This window comes from Cephus cinctus, unplaced genomic scaffold (genome assembly GCF_000341935.2).
Source record: "Cephus cinctus unplaced genomic scaffold, Ccin1 Ccin1_scaffold0051, whole genome shotgun sequence".
NCBI classification, from domain to species: domain Eukaryota; kingdom Metazoa; phylum Arthropoda; class Insecta; order Hymenoptera; family Cephidae; genus Cephus; species Cephus cinctus.
This window is the reverse complement of record NW_014332795.1, coordinates 222,392-243,057: the sequence shown is the minus strand read 5'-3', so window position 1 is coordinate 243,057 and position 20,666 is coordinate 222,392. Positions and strand designations below refer to the sequence as shown.

The 20,666-nt window shown below is 40.3% G+C and overlaps 1 protein-coding gene across 3 annotated transcripts in view; it reads right to left on the bottom strand.

The window, feature by feature from the left end:
- LOC107268494 (laminin subunit alpha-1) overlaps positions 1-18,378 on the bottom strand; it is a 72,911-nt gene extending 54,533 nt beyond the window's left edge. For all 3 annotated transcript variants that reach the window (XM_015741320.2, XM_025085845.1, XM_025085846.1), the window contains exons 1-2: positions 17,386-18,378; positions 2,052-2,359 (exon numbers count right to left, since the gene is read on the bottom strand). In XM_015741320.2, coding sequence (XP_015596806.1) covers positions 2,052-2,359; positions 17,386-17,509 — 432 coding nt within the window. In that variant the 5' untranslated portion in view covers positions 17,510-18,378. The remainder of the gene's footprint in view (positions 1-2,051; positions 2,360-17,385) is intronic.
- Between the last annotated feature and the right edge of the window lie 2,288 nt (positions 18,379-20,666).

The window sequence follows — 20,666 nt, the reverse complement described above, 5'->3', positions numbered from 1 at the left end:
AGGTGCACGAAACAATAAAGTTGACTGTGCACTCCGGCATATCAGTAAGCGAAGGGGGTTCCAAAGGATGAATTTATTAATCGGACAGGATGCGACGATTAAAGTTCAAAGTTCAAACCAGTCGGGCAAAATTTGTTTCTTTATGCCCGCATCCACCACGATTTTTCGTCTTCACTTCGGAACTTTGGTTCAGCCCTGACGGAGCTGTCGGCATTCTCCAGCTGACGAACATTCGAAAAATTATTTATAACCCGTCATATATCCCCTGGGCCGCTTACACTTAAATATCTATTTTTCGCCGAGAAATCGAAGCCTGCGGGATTCGTATTACGACGGACTGACAATTTTTGGATTTGAACTCATTTTCTTTTATCCAGTCCAATTTTATCCGGCATTCACATTTATATGTGAAATTATCGTGAGGATTTTCCATAAAAATTTTTTTTACTTGCACAAATTTTTTTGGCATATCGTGATTTACGATCGGTTCGTAATTCCCGCGCAAAAAAGTGTCTTACCCGGTATCGTATTTGCATTGTGTATATGCCCGTGTGCGCAACGCTACGCGTACCAATAACAATTCCGTTGCTCCTCGCGGCCAATAAAAATGACTTGGCTAGTCGCTCGTAAAATTAATAAGCGCAATGAACGTTAACGAGGATCATAAATATGATCTCTTATACGCCCTGCTTATTCCCGCGATTAGCATAATAAGTCCTGATCCTGTCTACCTGGTGATTTTAAATTTCGTTACGAAGACGCCGCGGGCGCCACTTTTTTTTTTTTTTCTCAAAGCAGGCGTTTTACGTGCTATCGATACAATATCGATAATGGGGATAATTCGATCGCTAGCGAGAGCCGCGCGATCGTTATCGTTACGAGGGGTCAAGGCGGGAAATTCGAATTTCAAATTATTTTTACTATACCACGGAGCCCGTTAATTACGAAATAATTATTTTTAATTAATAACATACATCCACACGTTCGCTGGCACAGCCCGTACTCTGTGAATTGTGCTTTTTAATGAAATTTTATATAAATCAATTAAAATGCCAGTTAGCCGCTTATTAATTTCACGGTAATAAACGTAAACGATCCACAAAGGGCCCTTAACGATTGGGCCTTGTATCGCCTTTGTTCCTAATAATTGACGTTGTATTTTGTATTTAAGCCGAATATTCTCAACTGCGTATCAATAACGTGGGCACAATGGATTAAAAAGGTCATAGTAGGTGGATCAAGTATAACGAGATTCGCTCACGTGGCTTATTGCCATTTAATTAGCGTGCACTGTCCATACTCTTTTTTTTTGGGATCCCCAACGATGCAATAAATTTTCGATAGGATCGTAACGAATTAATAAGTAAAAAAAATTTTTTTATTTTTCAAAAATTATTTTCCTGCTTCATTACAAGTTACAAATTTTCTTTTTTTTAATTTATCCCATATACCTTTAAACCAACGATACGTAATTTTTAAAATTTCGAAGAAAAGCCCTCAAAAAATGGATTTCATTCCTTCCCAGAAACACGTCAACAGCTATGCACTCGTTTCCGTATTATCGATTCACCGACTGCGGATGAAATCTTTTTCGAGTACTCGCCGCCAACTATGCGGCCATTACACGTGGACCCTTAAAAAGGGAGCCGAAGCCTCGTTAAAACTTTCAGAGACGGTTCCTTGCAATTTGTAGGATAGTAGTACCCGATACGCGTTGCGTGTATATACGTATATACGATATAGAGAACGAATACCTGGGTTGCTGCCACACGCCGGCAAATTCTGGGAAAGGATCGAGAAAAAGGGAAGAAAAAAAAAAGGAGGAAAAGAGAAACCTCCTCACATAAATCTAAAGCGTCCTCGAGTTCTTTCTGGGTGGAATGCCCTCTTTTAAAGTTTCCCGCTCTTTTTGGGATGAAATTTTTTTTTTTTTTTTTTTTTTTTTTTTTTTTTTTTTTTTTTTTTTTTTTTTTTTTTTTTTTTTTTTTTTTTTTTTTTTTTTTTTTCATCAATTTTTATATCCCGTTCGTACCAACTACAATGCTTCTTACCTGTTTCAGGTCCAACGTTATCGTTACGTATTCGTACTGTTCGCCGCGTGCTAACGTCGGACTCTGCCACCATCTTCCTGTATTCGATTCCAGGGCGTTTGTGACGTTGTGCCTCTTTCCTGGATCGGGACTCCTTGCGTCGCAGATTGCGCACCGCAACGATTCCGAAGGCTTGCAAAAAGTTTCAGGACCGTCCTCGCCGCAGGTAGCATTCGCATGGATGTCAGCCTTTGCGGCGACGTTGAATATCGACGGGAACAAACCGCCATTTTTTGAACCCCTGTTCATCCCGTATTGTCCCGTCTGACCTGAAGCACATAAATAAGTTCGAAATAAAAATTTCGAAATGTACTTAAAAAAAGGTACTTTCGCACAAAAAAAAAGTATAACAAAGGATTCAGGTTAAGAAAAAAATTTCCAAAAAAATGTTTATCGACCAAGAAAAGTATAACCACTTATTTCCCCGTATTTTAGTGTTTTGGGGTAAATTTGAAGTTTTACCTTAAAGTTAAAAATTTCGATAATACAGTGAGTACAGTAAAAAATAAGATAATACAGTGAGTCAGCCATTTGTTATCGCATAGGTATTTTTACACAAATTTGAAATCCGAGTGTCATCGGTCCACCTATTAGCTTATCAAAGCAATCGTTTGACGAGGTATCGTCTATTTTCGAAAATACTCAAAATCCCTGTGACGTCATCGGCCAATTTGCCGAAGTACCTTCGTTCGCGCGTGTTACCCGATACACGGTTAATGAGTGGGCGCCGCTGATTAGTATACAGTTAAAGTATCTTATTGTCTGAAGTAGGCAGCGGATCCATGCTACTAGCTACGTACTACTTGCTACTTGTGTTCATGACGAGGACTCGAGACTTCAAGTCATTCTGAGAGTGACTGATGACGACGGAAATAGCCCAGTGCCATCCGTCGGGACGCAGGCACGTGCCTGGGTGCGTGAGAGCCCTGTAGCGCAAAACGCACGAAAGATTTAAAAAAAAATGTAATATCGAAAAAAAAACAAGAAAATTTTTTTTACAATTTAACGAGTGACAAAGATTCTGAAAAAAATACTAAAAATACGTACATACGTTGCAATTAATAAGGATACAACAAAAATTGAATATTCAAAACGAAATATTCGATCCGAAGAACGTAAGACTCGTGTGACTCGATGCCGTTATTAAGTGAGGGAAAAAAAATGATCTGACCGCGGGTGGTATCCGATAAATCGTGGGTTCCCATAGTAACGGAACCCTTTAAAGCACGTAGGTATACACGAGATCTCGCTTAGTGGAGAATTTTGAAAAAAAAAAAAAAAAAAAAAGACAGAGCAAATGAGTAGCGGGTAAAGATTTTCGTCTTTCGGTATAACAAGGCTGATCCTCATGGTAAAAAATTTTTTTTCATTTTTAAAAAAAAAAAAAAAAAAAAAGGACAGAGCAAATGAGTAGCGGGTAAAGATTTTCGTCTTTCGGTATAACAAGGCTGATCCTCATGGTAAAAAATTTTTTTTCGGTCCTCGTAAATAATGGGGTGGCCTTTCGTTTCACGCTGTTCACGGGACACCATTAAGGGGCACAGGTTGGATCGATGCCATTGAGAATATCCATTGGGACTCCTACTAAGGCCCCACACGATGTTCCCGGGTCTCTTGCACGGTCACCCATCCCTTATAAGGAGGCGCACGACGCGCATCCCTTTAGCTGAAGTACGTTGCCAGTACACCCTTTATACTCGGAATAAAGGTGCATTTGCATAGCACGAGAACAAATTCTTCTGCCATCTCTATGGTAGTTCGGTGTTGTATACTTTGGAGAGGATATAGATATCCCATTTGCGACGGTCCCATTTTGCATTTTTATTTATAGCAAAGTCAACGCGATACCATGCCTCCCCCCCTCCCGCCTCCCCCTGGGTCCGATGAGAAACCAGACAAAGGGATGCCCGGACGACGAAAGGCCGCAAGAGATTTTACGCAAGAACTCGTCACGGCTCGTTACCCGCATTACGCATCGGAAGCCATTTGACTATTATTATTATAAAGATTGCGTCACAGACATTTGGGTCCAGTCCCTTTCACTCTCAAGATGACTCTTTTTGTGGCCCGGCTCTTGAAGTCAGCATGAAAATCCTCCTTCCTGTTAGATGTCACACGCATTTCGAAATGGGACTACGAAGTGACGTACATTCGTTTAGGTTATGTTTACAAAATGCTTTAACGCCCATTTCGTATGCTCCGAAAGGAAAGAACGTAATACAATACGAAGCTATGAGTCCCAATTATATCCACTGGACTACTCGGGCGCTTGATTTTAATGTCATAAATGATATTAAATTATTCTATAGAGGATAATACTTTTTTTAATGATTTATTATAATTTTCTTAAATATTAATATCTGCCTCGATCATATACTCGACTGGCCCAATCTATTTTCCGTGTGCATCGAATACGCCCATGCAGGTTGTACACGGTCGAGTGTGAATGAAAGTCATCAATGGGGCTTGTGCGTATGCGCATGTGCAACAGTGTGGATACGAGAACAGCACGATGCACATGCAAATACCGGCAGCCCACTCCTGTCTGCTATGTTAATTGCGAGACAATGCAGCTGCAACGTGTCTGTTGGATCTTTTATAGTTTTGCATGCGGTACACGGCAACCGTTGCTTCGTACAAAGCCGTGTTTGGCTGTTGATTCAATAGTCATTGACTGGTATCTATTTTGACAGCTGTCACGACCACGTGGTCGGGACACGTGTTGTTGAATAAAATTTAGAAATTTCGAGTACTGTCGTATAACCTAAAATACCTTTATTGTAGATATATATATGGGCCAGTCGGAATCCTCCGTAAGGGACACGTGGCCCTTTTAGTTTAGAAGCGTGACGAATTTTGGGCCTGACCATTTTTCCATTACCAAGAAATTCAAAATGGCCGTCGGTACTCGACTTTTACAATTTCACTCAATTGTCATTGTGCCAGCTGTTCGTAACTATAATAGGCACTACTCGAATATAACAATTGGGCCCAATTGCGAAAACCCAATGAACACCGTACCTACGCTTAATCCCTGAAGGGCCTTATGGTGCACTACGTCACAGCAATTCTCTCCACTAATCTCCCTTTCAATGTCAAACTCCAACCATTGGCCGATTGTTTGTTCATAGGAAAAATCACACTGTCGATTATTTGTGTGGGCACCTTTAAAGTGGCGTCCCGCTGTCCTCGCGCGGCGTCCAAAATTAAAACGCGTCCGTTGTAACTAATGCCCCCAAGCCCTGAAACTTTCGGGCGATTAATTATACGCCAAGAAGTAACGAGCCGGGATATTAATGATATTCGCCATAAAAGTCACCACCCGCAAAGTGTCCACGTTTAACCAATAACTCCAATTTTACCGATACTTCAAAAAAAAAAATCAACATACACATTGATATACAATAATAATAAAAAAAAAAAAATTTCAAAAAAAAAATTTACCCATAATCCCCCATAAGACCCCATGATTAAAAGAAACTCCTACTTATTTTCACCATGAAAATTTTTTCACAAAATACCATGACTCCCTTGCACCTACATACCGGGTGTCCTTTACGAAACACCACAGTGCCGGTATACTCAACGCCCAGAGAATCTATGGTGATTGCATTCCTGAGATAATCGTGCTCGGCACCATAGCAGTGCCGTGCAATGCGTGCGACAGCGACGGGGTTATGCAGAGGAGAGCAGCACGTAACGTGAAATCAGCCATCAAGAGGACAGAAGAGGAGAAGCGAGTGAGAGGGAGCAGGGGAAAAAAGAGTGCGTTAAACATAAAAGAAAAGGGGAGCGAGAGAGAGAGAGTAATAAAAGAGTGAGAGGTTAACATCGTCAGGGCAAGTGGTTCTCAGGCCGATAAGACAGCTCTGGAGTGGCACGAATTTTCCATAGGGGAATTATGGGAAAGCGATAGAGTCTCATGAGTAACACGTGGTTACAAATGGTACCACCTACCATGTATACAAGACCATTAAAAAAAAAAAAGATATCCAACGATCGGTACTAATCAATTTTTCTAACAACCCCATAGATTCCTAAGGAGGTTTTCACAACGTTTCCACCAGACTCACGCTCTCTCTCTCTTTCTCTCTCTTCAACATCAAGAAAGGCATAGGTCCGAAGATGCTCGAGCCGCAACGGAATCCCGTGTACAGGGTCGACGATCTTGCAAGGACAGCCTTGCGTATGCACCTTAAGAGACTCGTGGAGAGCAAAATACTCTGAGGGAATAGACATAAGTATGGACAGTGCTATATATATATACACATATATTGTAGGCATGAAGACAGTGAATATCTATAGAATATAAAAAAAAATCCAAAAAAAAAAATATATATATATATATATATATATAGCTGTTGCTGTTTTCTACGTGCCACGTAACCACGAAGCTTTATTCGCGCTTCAGCCGTCCTGCCGTGTTATTTATCGATGGTTATTGAGCCCGGCCGTACACGTGGTTGCTGGCGCCACGTGGCACACACCAAGAGTACACACATATATATACATTATTTCTGAAAAAATCCCATAGAGTCATCGATCTGCTGGTATGCTAAAAGCAAGAGAAATAATAATAATGATAATTTTTTTTTTCAAAAAAAAAATTCATTTACTATTATTTTCTCTTTAATGCCCCGTAGGCGCACACGTCATCCAATATCCACAGACGATTGGTCACAGCTTAATTTAATAATGGGCCCGCTACGATATATCGATTAACCCTTTCCTATTCATTCCCTCTCTTTTTCATCTTCTTTTCTTGGCTTCTCTTTATCATTCATTCGCCACGAGCAATTCGGCCGATCGACCTGGCGTCTCGAGACTCGCGTAAAAAAAAGGTGTCTTATCTGTCGCGCGCACCGAATCAAGAAAAGGCCCACTCCCCCTCTCTCCTTTTCTTTCTTCCCTCAAATCCTTCGGCTATTTTAATTGTAAACCCGACAAAAAGGTATACGGGCCTTTTCCTTTTGGGCCCGAAGTCGCCGGCCGTAACGACTCGAGAGAGAATGACTCGCGCCTTTTTTCAAGGTGTCAGCCCTGTCAGGTCGCTGACGTCGTGAAAAAGGGTTCGCTAAGAGTGTCTTACGTTGGCAACACTGAGTAAAAAAAAAAAGCTAATAAAGCATATATACATATTTTTCCATTAGTAAAAACATATAGGTATTACGATATACAGAGATAAAGAATTATCTTGGAAATAGAAAATAAATTGACCCGGCAAAAAAAAATAAATAACACGTGCCGGTTGAGGGATGTGAGTGTAAGGGATGAAAAATAAAAAACAAAATATCAACCACGCACCACGTGTATCACGAAGCACGAGGGTGGCCCGGGCAGGCATAAATCAAGAGAAAGAGAACCTGCCACGATATAGATTACGTTGATTTAGTGCATAACCGATCTCTCTAATCAATGTTCTTAATTACCAGGCACGAATACCACTACCTACTATTACCACAGTTCCCTATCTTGGTGCTGCATATAGATAAGCCAAAGGTAGGAAGAAGATCCAGTGTGAGAATTAAGGGTAGGACGAAATGATTTGAAAGATCCATTGCGCAATTAAGGATCTACCCGTAGGCTGACGCGTAATTAGATTGCTAATTATTTTCTCAACTATCCGTATCCTCATAGGTTACATGTGTACAATTAAAAAAAAATCTTCCGCGAAGCATATAGAATATTAATGAAAGCGCGTAACTTTTTTTTTTGAAATCTTTTTTTTTCATTTCAATTGATCAATCAATATCGTTCGATATCGATTTACCTTTTACTTCATTCGTGGCTCACGCCTCTTTCTTGCCTTAAATATTTCTACGTGGATCTGCCGCAAGGATCGGCACTGAGGTGCGCCGGTCATACAAGGTGAAGGCTGACCGATCGACCGTGAAGAATCCCAGGCCGATTCGCGTTTCGATTACTCGCCGGACGAAGGAGAAGGGAGAGGATAAGAAAAGGAACAACTTTTCAAACGTGGGATCATGAAACTAAACTGGTTTTTACGAAGACGAATGGCTGAAGCGAATGCAAATTGTTGGGAAACAAGATGAAAAATTTTTTTCCTTTTTTTTCGACCCTGTATTTATATATCACATTCCTCGAGGCATTCGTTAGACACATTTTGAATTTTTGTAAAAAAAAAAAAAAATAATCACGATCAATGTACAGTGCTGAAATACTGAATATGTTAATCGAATATTGAACTACTACGATATATATATATATATATACACATTTAGAACTCCGGTAGTGAACACGTGTCAATTCTAATAGACGCATCGACAAGAAGATCTTACCCGATAAGTTGTGTTAACGTTAATTAATACTAAGACGAGCCTTAATCACCACGATCGCTTAGCAAGCTGGACGATGAGTGAGTTTGAAAAAAAAAACTCCAACTAGAAAATCAGAACTGAATAATCGTCCACAGTACACAACAAGCGCGAAACAAAAATGTAAACCCACGTAGAAGGCTAACATAAAAATTACGCGATGCAGTGAAATCCAAAATAAAAGAAGCAAGATACAAAAATAAAGTCATAAAATAATCCACGCGAAAGCCATAAAGGCAGCTGGAAAAATGAAGCGGCGCAAGACGGCAGGAGAGAGCGGGAAAAAAAAAGTTCCAAGTGAAGACGAGCAGAGCAATGTCGACCGTTTGACCATACTAGGTTAGAGCGAGTGGTAAGTCCCAGTTCTAGACAGCCATAAGTAACCGTACCGTATCCTTAAAGCATGAAAAAGCCAAGCGATTCGCTTTAACGCCAGAGTCCTGATAAAAACCAGTTACCATTGGTAGTGTCTACTTGGAAGGTTGATAGAATAAAAATATCACCTTACACTGGTAGGTCTGAACCGAAGAAAAAAAAAAAAAAAAAGATCGGACAACAATGAAACTCGTCGAAATATCCATACCGGATGGAGTTCGGTAAAGTCCTACGAGTTATCGTTAATCGGGTATACGAGTCAACGTTCAAGCCGTATCCCCATGGGAGCGACGGTGCAAGTATGATCTAAGTTATAAAATCGCATTACGCAATGCCCCTATAACGCACCGTAAAATTAGTACCAGTTATCCGTACACCGGTTTACGTGCCGATCCGTCGCTCCGATCTATATAGTTACCGATAACCTATAGGCGGGTTTACATGGTACGTCGACGCGCACAGTCATCGCGGCTGAAAAACGCTCAAATCGAATGACTGCGAGTATCCGGTGTTTACGTGGGTGATGATCGGTGTCCTGTGGTGTAATGACGTGTGTGACGTAATGCAAGCTTATCGAAATCGTTACCGGGAACCGCAGATACCCACTGGGGTGAAAAAAAAAAACGTATATCTATATTAGCATCGGTATATATAAACGGTGCTAAGGGGCAGAGATCGTTAATCATCAGGCCCAGTATTCGCGGCGAATGGATTACAGGCCCCGTGAAAAAGGTTCACGATACCCGGAAAGAGATCGGCCATGAGTTAAGGTGCGTTACTATACTGGCGTTTGGAGGCACACGTGGTATGCAGGTAGGCCAGATACAAATAAATTGGTACCGGTAAAGTTGATGAAAGACCGGTTAAAAAATTTTTGGGACTTACCGTCGAGGTGGGTGTAAAAAATTAAAAAAAAAAAACAGTTTGCTAGACAGTGATAAAATTTTATTCGATAGTCGAACCGTTCCAAGGGTATACGTCAAAATGGTCACTTCCGGTCTGTCAGATTTATTTATGTATTTTAATTACTATATATAGCTATAATACCGGTGGGACTTACACCCACACTCTTTAGCTATAGAGGCCTAGTATCCTTTTTTTTTTTTTTTTTTTCGTAGTAGCTTCCCTGCTATATCCGGTTACCGATTGTGCCAGCAAGGGCGGACACTTCCGGTAACGAGTCAACGCGTTCGCGCGACTTATTATACAGCGGACCACGTTTCGTAAACGAGTGTACGTACGTTTGAAGCGCACGCGGACGGGTTTAAAACCAGAAGCGTCGCCTTTGACAGGATTACTTGGCGTTTTCCTCGACGTTTACATTAAGGAGTATCGAGGCATTGTTGTGACCGCGCCTTTATTTCGTTCGCGCGACAGACGATATAGTGAAGAGGGGACGGTGAGAGGGGCATAGAGGGGCGTGGAGTGGGAGAAGGAGGGGGGGGGGGTAAGATAAAATCAAATGAAAATCGGCCATCTTGCATATATTCGCAAGGCTTATATATTTATTCGCCTCTAGTGCCAAACCCAAGTTTCCATAAACGGCCGCCAGGAGTCGGCTAGACGACGCAAGGCGGATTTGCATAATGCGAGAAAGAGAATTACCAGCGTGAGTATCGTGGTAGTCGCGGCGACAGAGTCTCTTACGTGCGCGACGTGTAATTTTGGATTAATACGACGAGATAATTCGTACTTCGGCCGCCAGGAGATGCTGGACGACACGAAGATCGTTATCCCGTACGACTTGCATGAAGCGATTAGACGAGAGTGTTATAAAGTGTACGGTTGCTTTTGTCGGAGTATCTGATCGTTTCGTGGAAACGAGGTTTGAGGTTTATTCTTGGTAGATGACAATTTTTTTTTTTTATTATCAAAAACGTCTGCTGGTATATATAGTGGGTAGCAAGTGAGTCGCCCTGGCTAGATTTCGCGTGCGAACAAATCGCTTCGTGGAAAGGTCGGCTTTCCTTTTGAATTAATATCTCGAGCTAACCACTGGCGGATTGAGTCGCTACTTGTGAACGGATTGAATTGTAACCGATGGGTTACGGCGATAATGATAATAACGATCGGGAGAGTCCGCCGCTATGTGCCGACCGGAAATGAAAGGTAACCCTTGGCAATAATGGCTAAACGTTGGAACCGGACAATGAAGACTCGCCTTTATACATGGAACAGCGGGAAGGAAATAACAAGCCGCGCGCACCTATGTTATATCTTGTCGCTGACGTGCGAACGGGACTTGAAATTTTTTTATCGCTGCTCACGATCCTAATGAACCTAACGTTTTTTTTGATAAGAAAGCTCAGGGAGGCCGTGAAAAAAAAATTAGTATAGACAGTCTTATCATTCCCACAAATAAGAAATTTATAACTCTATGTACACCGATACGTAGCTGTAAACGAACTTTTGGAATAAAATCCTAAACACAGGTTAAAATTTTATTTCTCAAAAAATATCCAATCCGGCCTAATTGCAGTGTTCCCATAGCGCGACTGAATGACACTCGAGAGAAGCCCTGCGCTTCCGGGTTTATCGCAGTCAAAGTAACCTACTATCTGCCTCCCCCATGCCCCCCACTCATCCTAAGCAAAGGAAACTAAAATCGTCCAGACAAGACAGACATGCCTCACATGAAAACCCACCCAAAAGCTTCAAACAGAAGTAATAACACAGAATTTCCTTCCCCATAGTGGATGTCGCAGTACGTGCCCACCTAAAGCCGTGTAAGTCGAATGAAGTTTTGACTAAAAAAAAAAGTACTAATCACAAAAAGTCGTAAAAAAATTTTTTTTAATTTTCAAAATTTTCAAAATTAAAATGAACCCTATTCCCACCAGCTGCACGAGCGATATGACAAAGGGGTAAATGTACAAGAGTATACGATAAACAATTCTCACGTACAAGAAAGAGTAAGGATGCCCAAAAGTGCAAGATTCTCGGCAAGTATTTTTTTTTGTCAATTTCAAAAAAAAAAAAATCGCAGGATCGCCGTCAAAATTTCGATAAAAATCGGCAGCCCGTCAGGACAGTCGTAGAAAAGCATCGAAAGACGCACGTACTAGCAGGAGTGCATCGGTGAGTGGAGGCAAGGTAAAAGATAGGCAGAGAATAAGAAATGGTGCATGGCCGCGTTGTGGCACCGTATAAATAGCCACTAAACCCGTAACCATCCCCGTCGGCGTCACGAGCTCACTGGCTTAAATGCGACAGAGTCATCCCGTGCCTCGTGGTTCTGTCTCGGTCTCTCTCGCTCCAACGCGAAGGACGGCGCAACGTGCCCGGTATGAATCACGCGTATTACTATTCCGCCTTAAAGTTCCTTCTTCTCGTACTGCGTGCAAGACGCAGTAGTGCTTTGAGACGAGGGAGCGTCGCGACGCATCATCCTGGCTCAAGGCAACTCTTACGGGAATATACGACGTACGCGTCGCGGTAGAAGGATCTTTGAGTACGAAGAAAAAAAACAAAAAGTTATAAATTTAAAAAAATTTTTTTCACATAACCTCCAAATGCACCTGCGCAGCCATTTGCGTATGATTTTCCTTCAAGGGATTTTTATTAGTCACTATTTGCTTCCCCCGAGTCGACCACCTCGAGCGGAATCCTCGTTACGCCTTTTCAAACACATAACTGCTCGATAATGAGTAACCCCCGAGAGATTTGTTAGGGTGGTACTCCCTGTAGAAAAAAACGTGGGGATTGCCAAGTGGAATCCGACACGTTCCAGACGAGAAGCTTAACGGCTGCAAAAGAGAGCAAAGCGACCATTATAGATGCATGTATATATATATATATATATATATATATCATATACTACATACGCCGATGTATATATATACATATACATAGTAGCAGAGTGGATATAGGTATATACCTGTATATCATGAAAGGTTGTACTCCAAAGTGCAGACACCCGTAAAAATATCATCGTGGCTTCTTCTTTTCATGCTCAGTACGTAAATACCAACTTTACAAGATATGAAATACCTGAGTACATTATATATATATATATATGCATGTTCTATGTACTGTGTGCAGGTATACCTATAGATACCATACATACGGTAAGTCAACAGAGGACAGAGTGGCAGCTGCACGTAAACGGAATATCGAATATCAATATGTGGCATAAAAATGAAGTTATAACGTGGGATTAGTGAATGAAGGATGGAGCAAGAAATAAGGGTTAACTGACTGAAGTGCCCAGGGGTTGGTAATAATTCGTTCGGTTCCACAACAAAGTTGTAAGATCCCTTAGACTTAAATGTTACAGCGATACTACTTTGCACGAGTTATCCGACATAAGGGGCCCCTGTCGTCGTATATAATGCGTCCCTGTAAACAGGGATTACGCGTCGTTAATAGCCGAGCTGGCCCGAATCGTGACGATAAATCCCGAAGGATGTTAGAGAGAGTCGCGTACGCGGCTAATGCCTGTTGAAGAAGAAAAAAAAGAAGTTTTCAGTGTCGGCAAGGCAAGAAGAAAAAATATGGGTGGAACAGGGTCTGTGAAGTGCAGGGAGTATGAATGGGCCCGAGTGGAAGCGTGACAATGAGACGCGAGGGTATTAATAAAAAAAAAATAAAAAAAAAAAATAAAAATAAAAAAACCGCAGGACCGGGCCCCGAGTTCTGTGTTGTCGAGCCGCGGGGACTCACGTATGGAAGCCGCACACGGGGCCTACGATTTTAGGATCGTAAAAGGTCCCAAATGTGGCGGAAGTCTTGCACGCGCGCCGATCGTAAAGATTTGCGCGTAAGGCCCAGCCGCGGGGCCTCACGACGCCTGCACGTCTGAGAGGCAGGGTGTAAAACACCGAAATCGGACTTTTATTTCAGGAAGAGAATCGCAGGCGCGTACGAGCTGCCGTGAGGCCCATTCGCGAAGGGCCCATTAAGTTTTCACGAAATAACCGAGCGGGCCCCATTTAAATCCGGTGTAAAAATAACGTTACGTTATTTTTTTAAAGGGTCGCCGCGCACTTTGGGCACTCTCTCTTTAATCCCTGGAGTTCGGTAAAGTACGTTTTTGTTTTTACCAAAAATTTTTTTTTTCTCATCGTTTAACCAAGGTCCAAAATTTTTTTGTCCATCGAGTCACTGTTTTTTATTTTATAATTTTCCTGAAAAAATCCATTGACAAATTGTTCCTACGGATTGACGAGATTTTGATATGACAATGCTGCTTATTGTTTGAAAAAATTTCTAATGGGTCCCATACGTAATTTCATATACGGTACCCATTTCCCGGCTACACGGGACTATTCCATTCAAGCGTATAAAGACGCGTAAGAAACTGTCCGCAGAGGTGACTATTATTAAATGCTCAAAGAACACGTCACAGAAATAAAATGGCCGTGCAAGAAAGTCGAGCATGAATGAACATAAAGGGAACCCCATGGCGATGCACAATTCACTCTCTCTCGCAAAGGGTAAGTATCTACCTACATGCCAAGTGTATAGCCAAACTATAGTAAAAGTCAATTTGAACGTAGAACGACCGCAACCCAGTACGCCCATGTCGCTAGATACCCAAAAAAATCACAAACAGACCAAACACCATAAAAAAAGGACAAACAAATAAACTCAAATCCAAACAAATCAGACTTAAAGAAAACACTTGGTTTTACATAAAAAAAAACAACATAAATATACACTGAAGAAAAAAAGTACGGTCACTTTAAAACCATGCATATTCACCTTTGCAAAAAAAAAAGACATTGTATACAACGACACGTGGTCCTGTCAGATACCTCATTGTTTACGATCTGTCAAAAAAGCGCATCGACCACGTGGACCGACTATACCACTCCAAGAGTCCGATAAAGATTAAACAGCCTGACAATAAGACAAGACTGATCAGTCTTAAAGAAACAAAATGGCGTAACAAACGATGAGTTATCCGTACTAGATTAATCAGCGATACACTCAGGGAGCGGAGTGAATGATCGATTCCTTGGAGGTTCGTTCAAAATAGAACAGCCGTTCCTCTCTCTGTTGCTCATCTCTTATGTACACTATATTATATATATATATATATATATAACCAACTCGGCACGTTTTACTACTAGGCAATACGCGCAGGCGTATAATTGGTGGGGACGCTCATTCATTTGCTCAAACGTAGGCGTAGAAGAACGAACGACCGTTCCCTCTCTCTCCCACTGATTTCGATCCCCAATATTCAGTCTCTCTCTCTATCTCGGTCTATACCGCCAACCTATAATACCAGCCGCGTCTCCTATGTGCTTGCCCGGCAGCCTGGCCAGGCTCGACTAGGCGGCACGTTAATAGTGATGGATCGTCTCTCTCCAATGCCTAGGAGTAAGCAAGGTGCGGATACGTGTGCTCAAGAGGTTTCCCGGAACAATATTTTCGTTTGGTGGTTTTTCGGCATGGACCCCAAAGAAAGGAGGCTGGATGATTAATCGATCGCTAAAGCGACGCCGTGTGACGGGAGGCGGTCTTTTAATTGGTATGAATTTAATTAATTGCCATATGGCACCCGTGTACGTAAATTTCGAGTACGTTGTGTATTTAATAAATTGAAATGTTGACCTAATCTCAGAAAAAAAATTTTTCGATTTTTTAAAACATTTTTATGGATTTTTCGTAATATCGAGTGCCGCGTTTAAAGTTATTGTGCTGCGGGTTCATTTTTGATTTTTTTTCAATTTATAGTCTCTCCGATAGGAACGGTCATTGAGATTAATCAATAATCCATCGGGATGATCTTTCTTGGAATTCTTATGGCGATACTACTTCCTAATGACAGGCTCTATTTATTCTAATGCGTACGAGATGCACTTTAACATAGTGCCGCTACTGTTTCGATCTGTATATTACTTGGTACGGTTAATATCATTTATGCGATACTTTTATTATTCTTTATGCCACCGTGCGCACTTCGAATACTTGCGAAATAATCTCATTCGCGTTTCGCGATCGTTTTCATTGCTCTTATTTAAATGCCACCGCGGTTGCATGCAAAGTAACGCGCTACCCGTACGTGCCTTGGGTATTAATCGGCAAGTGCTATTCACGAATATATGTATACGTATATGTCCATATGTTATAGTCAGCACGCGAGTCAATCTGACGGCTTACGAAGTTAATGAAACGAATATAAGGAATGTTTTGAAGAAGAAAAATTGATTTTGGAAAAATGAGTAGAACAAAAATATTTTCAATTTTCAAATGTATATTGTTTTGTGAAAATAGGTATTTTTGATTTTTTTTATGCCTGGACAATTTTTTCGCAAGCGTAATTTGGTATTACTTTTTGGATTACTGTACGATAGTGGTCGTTTGGTGGATTTTGTTGGTATCAGGATTCGTTCAATTCGCCCACGCAGGATCGGGAATACGTTAATTGTTCAGGCTCTAAGCTTATTTATCACTTTGTCGGATAGGCGAGCGGCGTATAACACGTGTACGAGCTATGGGGGCTACTGTAGGGACACTTGGGAATTGCATGGGGCTATTCATGGGGTTAATTCGCGGCGTTAAAAAGTTTACTGGCTAAACGGTTCGTTAATTGCCTCGTAAACGGGTTCGACCGATGAGCCGTCGGAAGGTACATTCCATATACTGTACAGCTGGAAGTCTTATGAAGTGGTTGGATAAAATACATTCATTTCTGATTGGTGCACGTTTTCTATTATTTTTTCGAAGTTCAATAAATTTTTAGTAAACACGTTTGACGTGCCGTAGTTCTTTTTTTTCTCTTGTGGCAGAGGAACAAGGGGTAACCTGACCGGAAATTGATGAGATAAGGGAGGGATGATGCTGGACCGTTACACGGCGAACTGGAGTAAATTTTAAAAAAAAGTGTTCTTGGTTATATTTAAAGAAATTTATCTTGAGAAAAATAAAAATATGACTCCTTGAAGTTAGATCTTTAATAATATAAAGCCCTTCGAGGAGTCGTATTCTGCAGTTTTATCCTGATTTTAAATCAATTTTTATTCCTATTTTAATGAATATTTTTAGTGCGTCCTATGACGTAGCAGTTTAGACGGATACCGTATACTGATTTTTTGAGCGAAAGCCATGTTTTCATGGATAATGTTAAAAAGTGTTTGTTTTTGTAAAGGCGCTACTTTTCAAAAGACAAGTCGTTCACAGTCACAGAATCATTCTACGATGAGAAGGATGCATCCGCTTTGGTTGCCGCTAAATATAAAGTGTGAGCGGGTCGCCTTGGGACGGATGTCACTAGCTTGATATTACCAAGAGAAAGACCCTAATACTTAGTCAAACAAGTGACAGTTTAACTGCCATATGCAGAAAGTTAAAATATAATAGAATCTAAGAGAAATTTATTCAATGAAATTCCTCTCGATTTAGCGATTGGTCGTAAGGAAGAATATGTCCTTTCTTAAATAAAAATACACTGTCCAGGACGAGACTGGATATCTAGTTAGTTCGAAACCGGACGCTTTAATCTGACATGGAAATCTGAACGGACTTCGATACGAAGTCAAAGAGAAAAAGTACCGGTGACGTAGATAAAGAAAAGAATAGGGGAAAGAGAAGAAGAAAAAGAAACGGTTCTTAAAAAAAAAACTTAGGTTATGTACCGTGTTTGATGCCATGTTTAAATCCCCGACCTGCGAGGACTGGACTGTTGCATTTCCATAGGAGACAAATCAGCAGAAGGGAGAGCAGCGTCCCGACGCCTTTATGAAGACGTCTTGATGCCATGATCTTCTATTCACTGTCACTCATTTATATACACTGCACTAATTCACTGTACGATGTTCATGCTGGATATTACGCGGGGGATCAGAAGGTTCGCGACAACGAACCTTTTTGTGTCATTTTGCACTGTTGACAAATCCTTGGATACTGTTTCCGTTATTGTACCGAACACCATGGAAATTTATAGCAGCTTCATTCGATTTGTTTATGATTTTACGGGAATACCTCAAGGCATTTTTAGTTTACCTTTTTTATTTCGTCTCACTACGATTAGACACGAAACCTTTGTCTTCGTTCGCGATCTTTTGTAAATACAATTTTCGCGTATGAGAATGTCTGGCAATTCTTAGTAACTTGAAATCCTCAAAGCACAATAACAGGACGAAATAATTTTTCGTCTTCAGAATCGTCCAGACACTTGGTAAACAATATCAAAATACACTACGTACTAAGCACCGTTTGATTAGTCCTTTGAAATCGTCGCAACGTACAAACACGTGTACCAACGTAACACGAGACAAGGTAACCACGATGATATCAATCCGAAAGAATTAAACAAACATATCAAACGTGCCTGCTGTTACTAACAAATCCATTCACAACTGTGCCCAAGAGATCAAACGATAATTGTGTCTTGTCGTTCACTTCGGATAAACAAACAAAAAAGCCGGTTCACAATAACATCCTACGTGTTCCTCGTAGAGGAATTTCGTGCCTTGAGGTATTTTGTTCACGCATTTTCGACAACGGGAATGAACGACAAAAAGCAACGAGTATGCAAGAACAAAAAATCGTAATGACAACAAAAATATTCGGTGTTGAAAACTCGCGCACGAAAGTGAGCCGCACCGTGTAAACGCCGCGAGCAAACTAAACCGAACTCCCAGCTTCGGTGCTACTTGGAGTCTCGAGACTTGTATCCGGCCACTACCACCACCACCATAACCAACACCACTACGAACATCATCATCTACCCCTTGGCTGCCAGGTAGACGAACTACCTAAGCAAATGAGCAATGAGCTTACCATCGCATCAGCCGTCCAGGTCCGCACTATAGGACTTGTATTGTTTTCACGGTCGGCAAGTCCCAGACTTACGCTTTATGGGTCTTACACATTTCGGAGACTTTTCAGGTTTCGCCCACGCGGTGTATTGGAGCTGGAAGCGAATTTGTACAGTCTTGTCATAGGATTTGTTGTATGGTAAATAGCATAGACACTTTAAGCATTTATTTTTATACGAGTTAAACACGTTTTATTATAGAGCTGTTTTGTAGGCAGCTGGTTGTTGAATAATGAGTTGTCAAATGGATGGACGTGATAATAATGGTTCCTGGTTTTTGTTTTTATACAGGAAGTGTGTCTGTATTGCATTGAGAGAACGGTAGGGATATATGGATTAATAGGATTCAATAATGTTGACAATTAATCTTATATGCCTCAGATTGATTATTGTAATTTTTTAATCACTAATGTCAATTCGTAATAACGACGTATTATTTTTTCATGTATTATCAATAATAATTGTACGTGCATTGGCGGTCTCTTTTAAAAATTGATTTTCATCTATTTAGCATGTCTATGACATTTATGATTACTTTTTGACTTTTACTTTTCTTATAACTCAAATGAAAAATATTACAAAGACTTCACAGCTCTATTTATTTAGCTGTATAATTCTGAATCTAAGTAAATAATAATGACAACGTACATAACCCTATCAGTAGTCTTTTATCAATGCTCCAATGTGAAGCAGGCTTTATGGTATTTTCCCAGTACAGTTTACTACGTTATCTTTAGCAACTGCCCATCATACTCATTCACTTTTTGGACACTGTAAAATCATTTACCGACGGCCACACTGATGCCTCTTATGGTAACCGTTGAAAAAAGAACTAAATTTTTTAAATTCCACGTAGTACACGATAAGGAATCACCGGAAGTTTAAATAATTATTAAATGACCATTAAATTATAATTAAGTATCAGAAACAACAATAATATAAACGATTAACGAAGACGTTATAGGAAATTTTGAAAATACAATTAAAATGATGGACTAGTGCTAAATCATATAATAAGCAGATACATAGTGACTTATGAACTTGGCATTAATAATATGATTTCAATTCTTTCTCTTAGAGGAATTCACAGCACTCCTGTACACGGCATACTTTTTACACCTAAGTGCTCAGGGAGAAATCAAAAAATTTTCTTGCTCAACGAGATATATCAAAGAAGTTCCAAGCACTCAAATCTATAATGTAACAGATATAAAATGTAAATAAATTCCTTTATCGCTAATCACAAAATTATATTGTGTTGTCGAAAACATTTAAGAGCATAAAAATGTAACTTATGTCTTTTTTTTAAATTTGCCTGTATTTGGCGCCAGACTCGACCGACTCTCTTGGTCAATTGGATAGGTAATAATGAAACGTTGGACAAAAAATTTTTCAACATTTTTTTACTAAAGAAACATGTCTCAGTAACGAACACACACGGACAAATCAGTGGTAGAACTAAATCATACAAGATTAGGTATTTCGCTATGAATTTTTTTTCACTTTTCATTTCTTATCCTCACTCGCCTCTAGAAGGTTACAATGCTTTGGTTACCTTTTTTTCTGGTTCTTATGGTATATAGGATAATAATGGATATAATTAGTATTTCCTCTTCCTCTTTCTCTTTTAACTTCATTTCGTCAATACTCAATATTACGAAGCGACTCGAAACTCGTTTTTTCCTTCCATCAATTTCGGATGATTGTTTTTTCTTTTTTTGTAACATTGATTTCACGAAGATCATCGAAACTCTGTTCGATCTTATATTTTCCGATGAATTTCACACTGGACAGTAATTCGCATGGTACTTCGTACATAATGGTACATGGCGCTTGACAATCATCCGACTATTGTTTTTTACTTATCTACAGAGCAATTCACCTGAGAGCGTGTCACGTGTTGTATATTGTATAAATTAATTATATAAACATTACATAAAAAGAGTCATTAACCATCAGCAACGGTAACACCGATAACGAAATCTTATTTATATAATTTTGAAAATTTTTTTTTATAATAATCCAAAAACCTTGGTCGCTAATCACTGTACTCTTTATAGAATACATATTTCCACGGGTGTCTTATTCAGAAATAAA